General features: G+C 34.6%; 2 protein-coding genes across 3 annotated transcripts; both read left to right on the top strand.

Annotated features, from left to right (window-relative positions):
• The first annotated feature begins 842 nt into the window (after positions 1 to 842).
• Positions 843 to 7,781, top strand: LOC143535439 (protein ESMERALDA 1-like). Its single transcript, XM_077029690.1, has 10 exons — positions 843 to 1,305; positions 4,426 to 4,492; positions 4,608 to 4,675; positions 4,749 to 4,837; positions 4,923 to 5,120; positions 5,199 to 5,403; positions 5,735 to 5,902; positions 5,985 to 6,152; positions 6,226 to 6,416; positions 7,213 to 7,781. Exons 1-10 carry the CDS (start codon positions 946 to 948, stop codon positions 7,280 to 7,282), a joined length of 1,584 nt encoding a protein of 527 aa, XP_076885805.1. The 5' UTR covers positions 843 to 945; the 3' UTR covers positions 7,283 to 7,781.
• A 1,418-nt stretch (positions 7,782 to 9,199) lies between these two features.
• Positions 9,200 to 15,371, top strand: LOC143535418 (phytanoyl-CoA dioxygenase-like). Of its 2 annotated transcripts, none has more exons than XM_077029679.1 (9): positions 9,200 to 9,269; positions 10,038 to 10,162; positions 12,221 to 12,281; positions 12,614 to 12,682; positions 13,254 to 13,372; positions 13,492 to 13,639; positions 13,715 to 13,859; positions 14,269 to 14,355; positions 15,190 to 15,369. In XM_077029679.1, the coding sequence occupies exons 2-9, from the start codon at positions 10,097 to 10,099 to the stop codon at positions 15,230 to 15,232; spliced, it is 738 nt and encodes a 245-aa protein (XP_076885794.1). In that variant the 5' UTR covers positions 9,200 to 9,269; positions 10,038 to 10,096; the 3' UTR covers positions 15,233 to 15,369. The 2 variants fall into 2 exon arrangements, with proteins under 2 accessions (XP_076885794.1, XP_076885793.1); XM_077029678.1 differs by lacking the exon at positions 9,200 to 9,269 and adding an exon at positions 9,907 to 9,966 and having other exon boundaries at positions 15,190 to 15,371.
• Positions 15,372 to 17,942: the final 2,571 nt, after the last annotated feature.

The raw sequence follows: 17,942 nt of genomic DNA, 5'->3' as shown, positions 1-17,942 counted from the left end.
ATAACTGTTGTAAAAAAAATAAAAATATTTTATATATATTAACCAACTTCATCCTCAGTCAAAACTCACCAAATTTATAAATTTTTCTTTCTACTCTATATTTCGTCAAACCAACTTCTCTATAAAATATAAATGGATTCTCCTACTTTTATATATAATCAATTTTTCGGGCCCGACCGACAAGCCGAAGACGACGCGGAGGAAAAGGCAGTTACGAGTGCGATTGTGCTCGCAGCAACTTATATGAATTCTGTTAGCTCTTCTCCACCCCCGTTTCAAAAAGAACATATATTGAACGAGATCGTATCGAAGCCAACAACCGGTTGATGGCGGATTACTTCGGCGACTCGCCGAGATACAAAAACTCGAAGACCTTTAGTCGTCGCTTTCGGATGCAGACGATGAAGACAAGTAGATTTTTTTATTTTAATGTAAGAAAAAATTAAATAAAAGAAAAAGTATAGAAATGAATGGGCGCCACGTGACGCATAACGTCCATGGGTGGAAAGTTAGGACTACACCCTTTCTTTGCAAAAAACCATAACTCTAACAGGACGTCATATGATGCATAAGGCCGAGGGGTGCAAAATTATAACTACATATGGTCTAAGAATTTAATACACATAACCGGCACCATATGTTCGTTCGGTTCGTTTACGGGCGCATAAACATATTATTATTTTTATTATTATTGCATCCCTCCGCTTCTCCCTCACGTCAACTCCGCCGTCCCCTCCCGCCGTTGCACGTGCTCTCCACCTCACCTTCACTCTTCGTCTCTCTCTCTCACCTTCAATTTCACACACACTTCAATTAGGTCAAAAACCTTCAATTCAACTCAATTCAACACACACATTACACACACGGCGTATAATTAGGTCAAAACCTAATGTAACAACAACAACAACAACAACAACAACAACTAATAACAACTAAACAATCACAATGCACGCTAAAAGCCGCTTACCTAGCAGCGGCCACACGACGCCGTCACCGCCGGCATCTCCGCTCCGATCGTCGCGTCTCCGGCGAAAATCCGCCGGCAGATTCGCGGTAAACAACCGGTCGGTTGCTCAGCGAGTGGCCTGGATCGTGTTATCGGTGTTTTTGCGTAGGCAAGGCGTGTTTCTGTTCGCGCCGTTGTTGTATATCTCAGGAATGTTGTTTTATATGGGGACGGTGTCGTTCGATGTGGTGCCGGATGTCATTAAGGTGCGGAGAGCGGCCGGTTCGGTGTATCGGAGTCCGGAGCTTTATAAGAAGATGAAGCGGGAGATGGATGCGGATAATTCGACTTCGGATGCGGTAATTTGACTTAGTTTGACTTAATTTGACCTAATTTGATGTGGATCTTGTTGTGATTGTTTAGTTATTGAAGTATAGTTAAGCTGTATTGAGTTCAATTATTAATTCACCATTGGTAAGATGAAATTATGGTTGAGTTTAATTTTCAAATTAGTGTTATTAAGGTGAAGTTATGGTTGAGGATGAGCTAGTGAGAAAAACCGGTTGACTTAAGTTTCTTGATTGATGATAGTTTGATTTAGAAAATTTACTTTAATTTGTTGGTTGAGAGTTGACAATAGATGTAGACAAGTATTAACAGCATTACTGAGGTTACTAGCTGTCAGTAATTTGAATCCATCTTTACAAGTTACACGTTTCACATTGTATTTAATAATATGGTTGAGGAAGACCTAGTAAGCAAATGTTTACTTGATCACATATGCAATGATTGAACTTGAGAGATTTTATAGATATGATAAAATTTGAATAGAATGTTGGTAGCAGTAGGTTTAAATTTAGCTGTAGTGAGTTTAATTTTCGAATTAGTGTTATTAAGGTGAAGTTATGGTTGAGGAAGACTAAGGGAGAAGACTGGTTGACTCAAGTTTCTCTGTTTCATGATGGTTTGAATTAGAAATTTTTATATTACAATTGGTGTGGATATGTGTTCAAAGCATTGTAGGGTTTTAATAATTTGTTGCAGGTAGTAGATTCTGAATTTTGCTCTAAGTTGACGTGGATACTGTTTTTTGTTGAGATATTGTATTCTTCTTGTGAATTTATAATTATTGAAATATAGTTAAGCAGCTGTTTAATTGGTCACACATGCAATGATTGAGCATTTGAGCTTGAGAGATTTGATAAGTATTGATTAGATCTTTGGTAGCGGTAAGTTTGAATTCAGCTTTAGTGAGTTTTAACTTTCAAATTAGTGTTATTGAGGTGAAGCTATGGTTGAGGAAGACCATGAGAGAAGACTGGTTGACTGAAGTTTCTCTGCTTCATGATAGTTTGAATTAGAAGTTTTTTGATGCGGGTAGTAGTTTCTGATGCGGGTAATAGTTTCTGATGCGGGTAGTATTGTTGGTGTTTTTTGGTGTAAAAAAGTATTGATGGCATTGTAAGCTTTTAATAATCTGATGAGGTTAGCTGGTTAGTAGTTTCTGAATTTTGCTCTATTTTGATGTGGAATTGTGGATACTGTGTGGTTGAAATCTTGTTCTGATTTTTTAATTATTGCAACATAGTTAAGCAATTGTTTATTTGATTAGGTTTTAGAACTGTTCTATACACATGCAATGATTGAACTTGTGAGATTTGATAGATATGGTGAAGTTGATGTAATTTAATTAGATCTTTGCTAGCAATAGGTTTGAATTCAGCTGTATTGAGTTCAATTTGCAAATGACTGTCGATAAGTTGAAGCTTAGGGTTGAGGAAGACCATGAGAGAAGACTGGTTGACTTAAGTTTCTTGTTTCGTGATGGTTTGAATTAGGGTTGACAATAGGTGTAGAAAAGTATTAACAACATGGTAAGGTTTTAATAATTTGAATTCATCTTTACAAATTGCACATTGTATTTAATGATTTGTAGGTGTCAGTGGTTACATAGAGTGCATGAAAATGGATCTCGTTAGAGTCGGATAGGAAATATGGTTTGATTATGAAATGGCCATTATGCGAACTTGCTTGTTATGTAGAAAGACGGAAACTTGGGATTTTGACAGTTGACACTTGATTAATCGTTTTCCTATTTGAAACTTATGCACATGAAATGATTGAACTTGAGTGATTTGACATATATGAGATGTAATTTGATTAGATCTTTGCCAGCAATAGGTTTGAATTCAGCTTTATTGAGTTCAATTTCCGAATTATCTTTTAAGTTGAAATTATGGTTGAGGAAAACTAAGAGAGAAGACTGATTGACTAAGTTTCTTGCTTCATGATAGTTTGAGTTAGAAGTCTTTTATACTTTGTCGGTTGAGAGTTGACTTTAGGTGTAGAAAAGTATTGACAGCATTATAAGCATACAATATTTATTAGATTTGGTGAGGTGGAAATAAAAGTTGCATATATATCCTAATATCTGCTATATTTTGACTGGAACTTGATATATATCCATCTTTACAAATTGCATGTTGTTTTTGATAATTTGTTGGTATTCGTGGTTACTCTGATAGCATGAAAATCTGTTGTTTAGCTGATTAGCTTTTAGAAGTACGTATACACATGCAATGATTGAACGTGAGAGATTTAATAGATATGCTAAATTTCATGTAATTTGATTAGATATTTGCCAGCAATAAGTTTGAATTCACCTGTATTGAATTCAATTCAATTCACTGTTGTTAAATTGAAATTATGGTTGAGGAGGACCAAGAGAGATGATTAGATTGACTAAGTTTCTTGATTCATGATGGCTTGAATTAGACGTTTTTATACTTTGTTTATTTGTTTAGGGTTGGCAATAGGTTTAGAAAAGTATTAGCAGCATTGTAGCTTCTAATAATTTGAATCCATCTTTACAAATTGCTAATAATTTGTAGGTATTAGTGCATTACATTGAGAGCTTGAAAATAGGTTCCGTTAGAGACAGACTGTAAATATGGCTTGATTAGGTGATGGTCGTTATACTAACTTTTTTGTTATGTAGAAAGACGGAAAGTTTAGGATTTTGACACTTGCTTAATCTTTTTCCTATTTGGAACTTATAAACAAAGGAATTTAAGTTGCTTAATAAGTTCACAAACAAGGATTTTAAATAGGCATTTATTCTTTGAAGTAGCACGGTTACCGTGTCGTATATTCGTATATCCGTGTTTAGTATCAAAAAGATTCTGGATCACAAGAAATTTCAGTACTTTACGGTTCATTTTAGTTTTCTGGTTTGTGTGCAAAGTAATCAAGTTTTGACCATTAACTCATTAAGTATTAAGTGCATATGCTTCGTGTTAGTTGAACATATCATTAATGTACAAGGGGTGTGGTATCATCTTAGATGATCCCGGGAACTGCATTATGTAGATTATTGTTTGCTTGTGTATTTATGGAATAAAGCATATAGCAAGTATAATTATAAATAATTCTCTTATGCTCCTACTTAATGCTAATTTATAACACTAAATTTAATGTAGATGTCAACTATACGGAAACATGCTAAAGGTGGAGACTGGAAGCCTTGTATAAACAAGTTTTCAGGAGGTATGAACAGCATTCTATCTTCGGTACATGAAAGATGATTTGATGTTGCCTTTTTGACCATTCCATATACAACAATCTTTGTTTCTGTTCCTTAATTACATTCTTTTTTTTTTAGGTTTGCCGGAGTCAAATGGCTACATATACGTCGAAGCAAATGGTGGCTTGAATCAGCAAAGGACATCGGTAATTAAATACTTTTTACATTAATTTACTTTCTAATTTAAAATTGTAACACATATTAGCTTTCTATCTCTAGATATGCAATGCAGTTGCTGTGGCTGGCTATCTTAACGCGACACTTGTCATTCCCAATTTTCATTTTCACAGCATATGGAGAGATCCTAGGTTTGCAGACATGGGATGTTCAACTAAACCTTAATTTATTATTTTATTTTTGTAAAATCTTGAACTAGCTGATTTGTTATTTCAGCAAATTCAGCGATATATACGATGAAGAATTCTTTGTTAAAACCTTGGAAAACGATGTACATGTGGTTGACTCAGTACCTGGATACCTAATGGAAAGGTTTGACTACAATTTGACCAATGTATTCAACTTCAGAATTAAGGCATGGGCACCCATTCAGTACTACAAAGATACAGTTCTTCCTAGACTTCTTGAAGAAAAGTACGTTTATTTTATGATTTTATCTCACTTATAAATATTGATTTCTTTTAAAATAATTTTTTATTCTTTATTATTCAGATTTATTAGGATTTCTCCATTTACAAACCGATTATCGTTTGATGCACCCCCTGAAGTCCAACGGCTTCGTTGTTTGGCAAATTATGAAGCTTTACGGTTCTCAAATCCTTTATTAACAATGGGGGAAACTTTAGTTTCAAGAATGAAAGAAAAAAGTGCAAAAGATGGTGGAAAATACATTTCCGTTCATTTACGCTTTGAAGAGGTCGGTAGTCAATTCTTTCAAAAATCGTAATTTGCATGATTGCCACTGTGTTTTTACGAAATTACAGTTTTCATTCATAACGTTTTATTACACAGACTGTTTCTCAAATTGGAATTTGTAACACCCATGTCCCTAAAATGGATGTCCTTCAAAAGGGCTGTAAACGGACATCTGTTATAGGGGCATGAGTGCTTCAAGTTCCAACTTTTGGAACAATCCGTGTAATAAAATCGTTACGGATGAAACTTCTAATTTCATAAAAATCTCAGGGACGATTTATTTAACTTGCGATTTATATTATTAAATTAAAATGTAACCAAAACATTTGCAGGACATGGTTGCTTTCTCGTGTTGTGTATATGATGGTGGATCAAAAGAACGGGACGATATGATAGCTGCTAGAGAGAGGGGATGGAAAGGTAAATTTACAAAGCCCGGTAGAGTTCTTCGACCCGGAGCTAATCGGGTCAATGGAAAATGCCCCCTCACACCTCTGGAGGTAAGATTTTTCTTTGACCCTTTTGACTTATTTGACACGTTCCGTTTTTACTCATTTGACTTTTGATATGTTATCTTATTAGGTGGGATTGATGCTTAGAGGAATGGGATTTGATAACCGTACATCTATATTTCTAGCTTCGGGAAGAATATATGATTCTGAACGACACATGGCCCCACTTCTAGAAATGTTTCCCCTTTTACAGACGAAGGAAATGCTCGCATCTCCTGAGGAACTTGCTCCGTTTAAGGTTTGACTGCATTTGTTAACTCTCGTTTTAAGGTTTGGTTAGTTATTAAGCCGGCACTTTTTGCTGCTTCTAGAACTATTCTTCCAGAATGGCGGCTATAGATTACACGGTTTGTCTCCATAGTGAAGTATTTGTTACAACTCAAGGTGGAAACTTTCCTCATTTCTTATTGGGCCATCGAAGATATATGTTTAATGGACATTCCAAGACAATTAGGCCCGATAAACGCAAGTTAGCCGTGTATTTTGATAATCTAAAAATCGGGTATGATTCCTTCATATACATTGTATAGCTGCAGTATATATATATCATCTAAAATAGAGGTGGCAATTTTGACCCGGTTACTTATGAATGGGTCGATTCGGGTTATTTTATTACAACCAAGTCAAATAAAAACATTAAAACTGAAATGGGTCACCAAACATGTTGAAACTTTACTGTGGGAGGTGCCGAAATCGATTTGCACAAGTTTTTGTCTTTTGACAATATTACCCTTACAACATGAAAGGATAAAATAGTAATCAGTGTAAGCGTAAATTTGTCAAAAGAAATGTGTTTTGTGGTGTGCAAGTTATTTCGACACGTGTACTTGTGAATGGTTGGCAGTTTGACTTGTTTACTAATGAACGGGTCATTTCGGGTGTTTTTTCTCAACCGGGTTAAGTCGAAAACTTGAAACTGAAACAGGTCAAACAGGTTGAAAGTGACCCAAACACTCTATTTTAATGTGAGGCACCAAGATTGGTTTGCACACAAGTTTGTCTTTGACAATTTTACCCTTGCAACCACAGGAAAATACAAAGAAGTAATTTGTATTGTAAGGTTAAATTTGTCAAAGTAAATGTGTTTTGGATGCATACAAGTTAATATATAATCCTTTTATTTAAGATACAGATTGTTTTGTGATAAAACATTGTTTCTGTAATTATGATATCACGCATAAAAATTTCAAGAAATTCGCAAATGAGTCGAGCCGTCTCAATCTGAGCTTTGAAATATATTGCTGAGTTTAATATAATGATTCTATTTTGCAATAATTTTTTCTGATTATTTATTCCAGCTGGAAAACATTCAAGAGGCACATGTTAAGCATGCGAGCCCACAGCGACTCGAAAGGAATCGAACTTTAACGACCAAACGACTCGATATACTCATTCCCATGTCCAAACTGCATGTGCCATACAAACAAAACCGAAGAATCAAGAACCGCATCCACACCATGATCCCAAAGTCAACCCATTTCCAAGGACCCGGCTTGCAATTCTTGGGTGCACATTTTGTGAGCTAACATTGAAAATTCTTTATTTTTTCCTCCTCAAAAGCTTGAACAATCAGCCTTTGATGCTTCAACAACGATCAAGAAACATGGGAAGTCGAATGAATACATTAATTAGAAAGATATAGAGCCGGTTATTTGATCGCGTTCTATAATCTTCTTCGTGGCGATGCTGTATTGAGCAAGCTGGATTGCAAATATGTTTTAACATGGTTGATGATGTTAGTTTGTGTACAATAGAGTAAATTTGATTTTTCAAGGTACGTCAAATTGTTTTGTGACAAATTATGGGAACCACATTTTTTGGGATCCCTTGTTAAATTTCTTGGAGTTAGTTTTTTCATAGTGTTTTCAAAGTGGTGATTTGATTTTGTATTGATTGATTATGAATTATGATTTAACTAAATTGTTTGAATATTGATCATAACTCATTGAATATTCTTCTCAAATTTGACAAAATAAAACAAATGTGTAAGTTTGTATGTCTTGTTTTAGTAAAATAAAAGCAATATAATAACAATCATACCCAGTAAAATCTCACCTAAAACAAAGTTATTGGTAGGGTCTGGTGATAGTGAGATATAAGTAACTCGTATCTTTATCTCAAGATATCGAGAGGTTGTTTTTAGTGAAACCATTTGATGGAGCCCGATAGTTTAATGCAGTGTTTTAAAAACCGGTTCAAACCAGCCGGTTGAACCGGATTTCGCACACTCGGCTGGTATTTTGAGTCCGGTAATTATGACCGGTTTGCTTGAACATTATACCGGCGGTTTTTGTCTAAAATACCGGTTTTTACCGGCAAACTGGTTTTAAGCCCGAGAAATTTTTGATATTTGCAGCCCATATTTTTTCAAAAATACTTTTAACCCAGCAATTAACATTCAAACATGTAAACTTTAAAACTATTTTTTTAAAATTGATTGCTTTTGCATTAATTTTTTAATACGGATTAACTTTTGGATTATTTTTTGTTATAAGAATCATTTAGTTTTGGGCTATTTTTGGAGTGAAGTTACATTTATAGGAAATTATAAGGTAAACTAAACAACCGGTTGAACCTCCCGGTATAACCCGGTTCAACCGGTTGTACCATTTTTTAACCCAATCCGGTACAAGTAAAATACCGGTTTTTAAAACATTGGTTTATTGCAAAATCAAACTACTTGAACGAAAAAAATCCTTATTGATTAGGGGTCGCGTTACTTTTCTAAATTCGATACTTTATAGTCTTTCTATTTATTAATTAACTTCACTGTAAAAAACAACTCTATGTTATTGAGACTCTTGATAACTTAAGGACTTGTCATGTGTGTTGTGCGGTGAAGGACCTGAAACGACTAATCTCATTATGGTAACTTGCAATATGACAAATTCGATTTGGCAAGCCATTGCCCATTAGTCATTAATGTAAAATCCTCCTATCTTCGCGTTCTCAATCAGTGAAATACTAGAAAAACACAAGCATATTCAAGGGAAAGTAAAACAAAAATTTCTTCAATCATTTTGTTTAATCACGTGTTGTAGCATTTGGAAAGTCGAAAATGTTAAGATTTTCAACAGCACAAACGTCTCAATTCACAAAATTATCAAATAATTGAAGAAACTCGATTATTGTGAGTGAAGAATGATTTAAAAAAATGGGTTAAACATTCGGGTCGAGTGAAAAGCAACCATTACGCAACCGCCATAAAAACTGACTTTCAGTAATACAAATATCTCAATTAATCGATTCATTCATTCACTCATTCCAACACTCCATTAACAACTCAATCGCCAACTAACAATGACAATAATCGGAAATCTAACCTCTAATTAGCTTCAATTCTTCAATTCACAAGGTATCATCAACTTATTCTTCATCTCAAAACCCTAGATTTTTCATTTTGTTCGTTTTAACTTAAATTCGAACTCATCTCAAAAAAATGTCTCAATTAACAAAATTATCGAATAATTCAAGACACTCGAACTCTTGTTAGTGAAACAATAAATAAAAAAAAACAAAAACATTCACTAAAACCGAGAAACCGGTCATCAGTCTGGTTTCTGATCAATTTTCTCTTTAATTTCCAGTCTCTTAGTTTCAAAACATTTAAACCGTAGCTAACAGTTTGGTTTACGGTCTATACTTTATACCACAAACCGATCATATAAACCAGACTAGACCTTTCTCAATGATTAAATTCCAACATTTCAATTCCGACTTTGAATAATCAAAAACCGTTACGGTTTAATCAATAAACCGTCAATCCACACCGTAAACAGTAAACACCACCAGTAAAAAATAAATAAATATATAAATTCACTAAAATGGGTTAAACATCCGGGTCGGGTCAAAAGCCGCCGTTATTGTTTAAACCACAAGTTCCTTTAGGTTTCAATATTCAACGCAACCGCCATAAAAACTAACTTTGATTGATTGATTGATTGATTGATTCTAATACTCCATTAATATTAATATCTCAATCACCGATTGCTTAACGATGACAATAATCGGAACTCTAACTTCCGAACAACTCCAATTCTTCAATTCACAAGGTATTAATATTAATATCATTATCCTCTTAATTTCAAAACCCTAATTATTTCATTTTAAACTCATTTTACAGGTTATTTGGTAATTGAGTCGTTTTCGAGTACCGAAGATGTGGAGGCGTTACGAACGAGGATGAATCAGTTACTTGACGGCTTCGATTGCTCTTCCTCTGCCTCAATCTTCTCCACCAAGAATCAGGTTTCTTTGGTTTATCGAAAGTGTTAATCGCCTCGCCTCGGCTCGTTTATTATTTATTAATTAATTAATTAACTTATATACGTTTGTAGTTACGTTTATATATTTTGAGAAAAACTTTAAACGAGGCTCGTTTTTACTTACGAGAGCTTAGTGAGTTGTTTTTTTAAGTTCGGGGTTAGCTGGTTTATTATTTATTAATTAATTTATATATGTTTTCTAGTTATTTTAATATATTTTGAGAAAAACCTTAAACGAGCCTTGGCTTGGCGAGCCTAAATGAATTTCCCATACAAAGCTCAAGCTCGGCTCGTGAGTTGTTTTCTAACGCTCAAGCTCAGGCTCGGCTCGTTTATTATTTAATAATTAATTAATATACGTTTTTAATTAATCATAAATGTTTTGAAAAAAAAACCCTTAAACGAGCCTTAGCTTTGCCCGAGCTCGACTGTGCAGCGTAAAATTAACACATAGAAGTTCAAATAGGTAAAAACTGAAAACTACACAAGGCTTGTTAAGGCTCGACCAGCCTAAACGAGCTTCTCATGAAGCTCGTTTGGTTATAGAGTCTGAGCTTGAGCCTTGTGTATATTTAAGCTTTACCTATTTGAACTTCTATGTGTTAATTTTACGTTGCACAGCCGAGCTCGAGCCGAGCTTAGGCCAGTTTAAGGTTTTTCTCAAAATATATAAAAATAATAAAACACATATATTAATTAATTATTGAATAATAAACCAGCCAAGCCGAGCTTGGAAAATAACTCACGTGCCGAGCTCGAGCTTTAGAAAAGAGCTTGAGCTTTGTATGGGTAGCTCGTTTAGGCTCGTTGAGTCCAGTGGCGAAGCTTGGACAAGAACACCAGGGGGGCGGACTCAAAATGTGTAAAAATTTCATAAACAAGGGGGGGCCGGGCTCAAATTTTTGGTAGAAAACGGGTGAATTTGTACCACGTATAAAAATTTTTGGTAGAAAACGGGTAATTTTTTGCTCAAATTTAGGCTCGTTACTCACGTGCATCAACTTAACGGTGGAATTGGATGACAGTTAACGTAAAGGACGAAAATCAAAGAACCATAACATGTAAAGGACACCGCCTGAAAGTTAACATTTTAAAGAACCTGATTCGTAAATCACGTGTGTTTAAAGGACAAAATTTGTATTATTGCCTTTATTAATTGATTTATATATGTTTTTAGTTATGTTTATATATTTTGAGAAAAACCTTAAACGAGCCTAAGCTCGGCTCGAGCTCGACTGCGCGGTGTAAAATTAATACGTAGAAGTCCATATAGGTAAAAATTACAACTACACAAGGCTTGTTAAGGCTCGACGAGCCTAAACGAGCTTCCTATGAAGCTCGTTTAGTTATTGAGCCTGCGCTTGAACCTTGCGTATTTATAAGTTTTACCAGTTTGGACTTCTATGTATTAATCTTACACTGTACAGTAAGGTACTACACGTGCTCGAGTCGATCTTAGACTCATTTAAGGTTTTATCAAAATATATAAAAGTAATTAATAAATAATAAACAAGCCGTTTGTATTTTAAAGTTTTACCTGGTTGGACTTTTATGTATTAATTTTACACTGTACAGTCGAGATCGAGTTGAGCTTCAGTTCGCTTAAGGTACTACACGAGCTCGAGTCAAGCTTAGGCTCGTTAATATTTTTCTTAAAATATAATAAAAATGATTAAATATATATAAATCAATTAACAAATAAGAAATGAGCCATGTGTATTTTTCAGTTTTATCTATTTGGAGTTTGGACTTCCATGTTAAAATCTTGCACTGACTGAACAATTGAGCTCTAGCTAAACTTAGCCGCTTAGGCTCGTTTACGTTTTTAATAATATATAAAAATATATAAAAAATGTATATAAATTAATTAATAAATAATAAATGAGCTGGACTCGAGCTTCAGAAAAGGAGATCGAGCTCTTATAAGTCAAAACGTGTCGTGCTGCTAGCCTAGTCGAGCTCCTTTACACTCCTAGGTTAGTTTAATGTAGTGATTTGTTTTAGCTTGGGTTGAGACATAGCTTTTTGTTTGTTTGTTCAGCAAAAAACAAGTGATGATTACTTCTATGAGAGTGCAGAGAAGATTTCATTTTTCTTTGAAGGTAAATAGTAATAATATCTTAAACATGATTGATTTCTTAAGTTAAACTTTTCCACTATTAATCACACAAGAGGATTATTGTTAAATGCTGATCGGATTGAAGATTATTTTGTAATGATTACCAAATGACAACGATGTGATTTCGGATTCAAACTTTGCTAGAAGTGTTAGCTTGTTGAGTTGTTTCAGTAGGCATTGTTGAGTTCTGTTCTGATAGAGAAGAAATTTTGTAGGATATTACTAAATAGAATGAGAATATTTTTTGCAAGTTCAAAGTAAAGTCTTACTTAGTTTTTTGTATGATATGCTGAAGAGTCTCTTGATGTTTGACAGAAAAAGCATTTGATGATGATGGAAAACTAAAACAAGCAAAGGAGCTTTCCATTAACAAAGTCGGCCATGGTATGTGTAGTGATGTAAATTAGGCTAGTATCGTTAGTTGGTCAATTAGTCAGCTTTAATGTGAAAAATCTAATATTTGGACAATTATAACTAGGGGTGAGAAAAAACCAAAACATAACTGAAAACGAACCTTTAACCGAAAAAATCAACTAAAATTGACCATAACTGAACAAAACCGATGGTTTGTGGTTACAGTTAATGTGTCTTTGTTAACCTAACCAAAACCAAACTGAAGTGTTAAGTTCTTTTATACCTCTATTTTCATCCTTTATACCTCCATTTCTAAGTTTGAGCACATTTTAGCTTCGAAACTTCATAATTGAGTTTGAAACACCACAACTAAACCGTTTTGAACTGGAATAGAGGGGAAAAAATATTCATTGAACAATTAACCGAAATTAGTCAAAACCAACGGTCAACTGACCATTCAGTTATGGTTAGGCCTCCCTAAGCGAACCGACTTTGCACACCTCTAATTAGAACAAATCCACAAGCATCTTTGTGATAATTTACATATAAGTTTAATGTTTATAGTGCATTCAAGAATGTAACATATCATTTCTTGATGCAGCTTTACATGATCATGATCCTATTTTCAAAAAGGTCTCTTGCTCAGATAAAATGTCGGGCATACTACACTCGTTGGGATACAAGAGGCCCGTTATCATTCAATCAATGTACATATTCAAGGTATTATTATTATTATTGTTATTGTTATTGTTATTGGTATTGTTATTGTTATTATTATTATTTTTATTGTATTAATTACTATGCGTTTGCAGATCTAATGAGTCTTATTATTATTTCAGCAACCAGGTATTGGAGGTGAAGTTGTCCCTCACCAAGACAATTCATTTCTGTATACCGATCCACCAAGTTGCACCGGGCTATGGCTGGCCTTAGAAGATGCCACCATTGTTAATGGTTGCTTATGGGCAATTCCTGGGTCCCACAAAGGTTGTTTCTTTTTCATAATTTTAATAATCATGCGGAGTTGTATGTGATATTAATGTTTTTATATGTTTAAACCAGATGGACTTGTGAGGCGATTTATCAGAGATGATAACGGTGTTCATTTTGACAAGCCGTCACCAAATTATGACCAAAAAGATTTTGTTCCTGTTGAAGTAAAAGCCGGCTCTTTGGTTCTTATTCATGGTGATCTTATTCATCAAAGGTAGTTTATAATTTTTTTTATAAGAATTAGCGTAAAATGCGGTTTTCGTCCCTGTGATTTGTCTAAATCTGTGGTTTTAGTCCAATAGTTTCAAATTTGCGATTTCGTTCCTGTGGTTTCATTTCACTTGCGATTAAACCCAACCCCACTAACCCCGTTACGTCTAGTTGTTAAACCCATCAGCGCTGATGGGTTTAACAACCAGACTTAACGGGTTTAGTGGGGCCGGGTTTAACAACCAGACTTAACGGTGTTCATAGGGACAAAAATCTGTAACTGTTGGACTAAAACTGCTGATTTGGACAAACCACATGGACGAAAACCGCAGTTCACTATAAGAATTAAGAAAAGCTTATATTGTTTTCTTTTGTTTATAATACATTTGACTTGATTTAATATCTCTTCACAGCTTTGAAAATCAATCCTCAAAATCAAGACATGCTTACAGCCTGCATGTGGTGGATACTCATGGTTGCGTATGGGCTGCAGACAACTGGTTAGTACATCTTTTTCCTAGGGGTAGAGCTGGTAAAACGTGTTGTATTGAGTTAAACGGGTTTAACATGACAGACTCGTCCAACACGGCCATTGAATTTGAACAAGACACATTTAACTAAATGTGCCATTTTCATAAACACTAACACGGACATGCTTAATAAGCAGGTTACAAACGACACGACACATTTAACACGATTCAAGATAGTTAGTTCAATAAGACGAATCATACGACATGTTTAACACAGTTACGCATAAGCAATTCGTTGTGAATGACAACACGTGTAACACTATTTACTAAACATGGTTAAAACTAGCAAGACACAGTTAACACTATAAAACAGAAGTTATAAAAAATAACCATATTTATTCTATAGTAAACTTGGTCATTTATAAAACTATCATGTTTTGATAAACGGGTCATAAACCTGCCGTGGTCGTATCAATCAGTTAACCTATTTAACACGATAAGTTAAACGTGCTATGTGTGTCATAAATGGGTTTTAACAAGTTTAGACTCGTTTTTAATCATGTCATTAACATACTGACCCATTTATGACCAAACCAGTTTGCCTCAAAACACTACCCATTAAGCTACACGTCGAGTCAATGTTCTGTTTATGATTCGGCATGCGCTTTAACATTTTATGAACACCCTTAGATAAGGTTGAGAATTTATTACCAAGTTGGCTGGTTATGGTTCAATCTTAAGTCAACGGTTTAAAACCTACCGTCTAAACACCTTAATTTTAATAAAACCCAGCTCCTAACTGAAATTATCATGTCATGGTTGGTTAATTAGCGAGTACTTATATGTTAATTTTTTTGGTTTCAGGATTAGAAGGAATGTGGATCCCGAGCCCCTTTATGTATCTTAATACGCTCTTCGATTATTTGATCAATGTAACATGTTTCAGGAGTCTTTTTATTCGTTCTCTTTTCGGATATTTCAGCAGATATAATAATGATTCCCGAACACATGGGTTTTGTCTATAAATTGACACATTTGGATAAAACACCATAACTAGGGGTGTTATTTGGGTTGTACTTTCGGGTTCGATTTTTTTTTTGAGTACTCATAACCGACCCTAATCTCCCCCGTGTGGTTCGGGTTTATGAGTATGTGTTAATTGGGTTTCGAGTACTTTACCTAAAAAACTATATATACATATGTGTGTGTGTGAGAGAGAGAGAGAGAGAGAGAGAGAGAGAGAGAAAATTCAAGCAAATTAATCATCTTCAAATTCTAACTTATATAAGTAAATAACAAAACACATAATCCAACCGAAAGAGTCTGAAGAACGCTTTGATTGATGTAATGAATAACCGACCGGTTGATTGATAAACTGAGCCTGGAAATCCTATCAGTTGATTGAATCATTACTCATATCTAATCTCTGGAATTAATGAATGTTGGAATAGTAACTAATATACGGGTTGGAATCGGAACGAAACAGGCAACTTAAAAAATGAATTGGGTAGGCAGCGATATTTATTGAATAGGCCATGGCATGTGATACAATAATTGAATAAAATACTTATGTCAAATGGGTTATTCAAATTTTTGGGTTTACCCGAAATCCATTAAAGAGTATACGGTACTCGACTTGTATTAGTTCGGGTTGTACTCGGGCCATGAGTACAGGTACTTTCAAAGTCAAGTTAATAGTTATTTGGGTTGGGTTTAAGATTACAGTTAAAAATGACAGTCCTAATCATAACTGAACTGAAATTATAAAAAGTAAAGAAAAAACATGTGCTAGATGTGAATTACAACATTTATAATAATAGGTAACATTTTGGAAGAGTCCCAAGTGTTATAAATAATATGATGTGAAATTGAATTTTGGTATAATGAGTAGTTTTTTTCTTTCTTCTTTCTACTTTTTACAGAAGTAGATCTGTCGATGCATCAACTTCAAAGCCCATGCTATTCGTACTGATTCACTTTCCACAAAACTACCATTAATTGCAATAAAAACAATAACATTAAATAAGGATATCAATACGTCAACAAGTCAAAGATTTTAAGTGCATGTGGTTGAGTTGAGACATAAGTTGAGGCGCACAAAATATCTGGTTTTAGACTTGACTCACCCGACTCAGAACCAGTTTTTACTCATACCCGACCTGGTATTGGGTTTCTCCCCTGACCTATACTCGGACCCGCCAGAACCGGTTTCACCTTACCCGGTCAAAACCTGTCCCGAAAAAACCCAGAAAACATGGTCAAATACTTGACTATGCCTGGAACTGGCTCTTACATGGTTTGTGGACCTCTGCCCAAAGACTTAAAAGTTAGAAACGGGGAGGTCTTGGGTTCAAGTACTATTTGTAAGGGGAAAAAATTAAAAAAATAAGGGGGTTTCTGATTGAGCCAGTGATTTTCTCACATATATTGGGTTTCCTCATGAGGGTGGAAATGATCGATTGAGTCAGTGACTCGCTAGTGCTCTAAATGACCGTTAAAAAAAATCAGCACGCCAACATAAGGTCAAATAGGTAGCATGCAAATAAAAAGGTAATATCAATCGGGAATTTGGGACATGTCCCAAGAAATTGGTCTAGTGATAAGAGACATGTTTTCTTAGTGTGGAGATGTAGGTTCGAAGGATATTAGGGTGAATGAACGAATCGGGGCTTTAATCCTGTGTTCGAACCTAACAAGGGGCGAGGGTTTACGGATTACATCCGTTTCCTGTGCATTAGGGGGGTACGGTCTCACGGCGGTCGAGGAGTCAACCTTGGACATAGCCCGAAAAAGATGGCTACACGTAAGATTCTCTGCTGTTAAAAAAAAATAGCATTGTAACGTATATACTTGTGTACTTGACACTCATGAGTATACATAAGAAACCATATCTATTAACGTGATGAAACCATATCTATTTGCGCGCACTTGACATGTATGAGACATTGTTTTAATCGAACATGAGACTTGAACTTAACAACATACATGACCAACTATCATACATTCATCCCTTAGTTAAACTATTTTAACCATAAAACAAAATATTTATACATAATTCAATAAAAAAAAATTAAGCTAAGTTCACTGCGAGAATAAAATGTTCAAGAAAAAAGAGCTCTTGCCTTACGAGAATATTTAAATTTTTAGACAAGTATAGGCTTATGCAATTAGTTTTAAAAATTGTGTGGGTTTGTGAAAGTGTGGTATTAGATGATACCCGTTTAATTACACTCAACTATTAAAGTTATAAAAAACTATCAGACTTGTAGTTGAGTATTTGATATCTTAAGTTGATTTTAAGGTGTTTAAGATCAAAATTTGGGTAATGAGTAGTGTACATCCCAACACGTAATTTATCACCAAAGTAATTCTTAAACGGATATACCCAATACCTATGACGATACACGAGAAACCTATATGTATTGAGTAACAAAGACATGAGTATGAGCTGAGTTGAGGCCCGAGCTTGGCTTGTTTAACTTACATAGTGCTCGAACTGGGCTCGATCACAATTTATTAATTAACTTTTATAAATATATAATTATTTTCATAAATTTATTTACAACTATAATTTTATATACAACATAATATATGTTATTTAGCTAATCTCATAACAT

The sequence above is a fragment of the Bidens hawaiensis genome, unplaced genomic scaffold, assembly GCF_021521415.1.
Source record: "Bidens hawaiensis isolate Kalapana, Puna unplaced genomic scaffold, B.hawaiensis_p1.1 tig00010472_1, whole genome shotgun sequence".
Lineage (NCBI taxonomy): Eukaryota > Viridiplantae > Streptophyta > Magnoliopsida > Asterales > Asteraceae > Bidens > Bidens hawaiensis.
The sequence above is the reverse complement of the archived record's forward strand: the minus strand, read 5'-3'. Positions and strand labels throughout refer to the sequence as shown.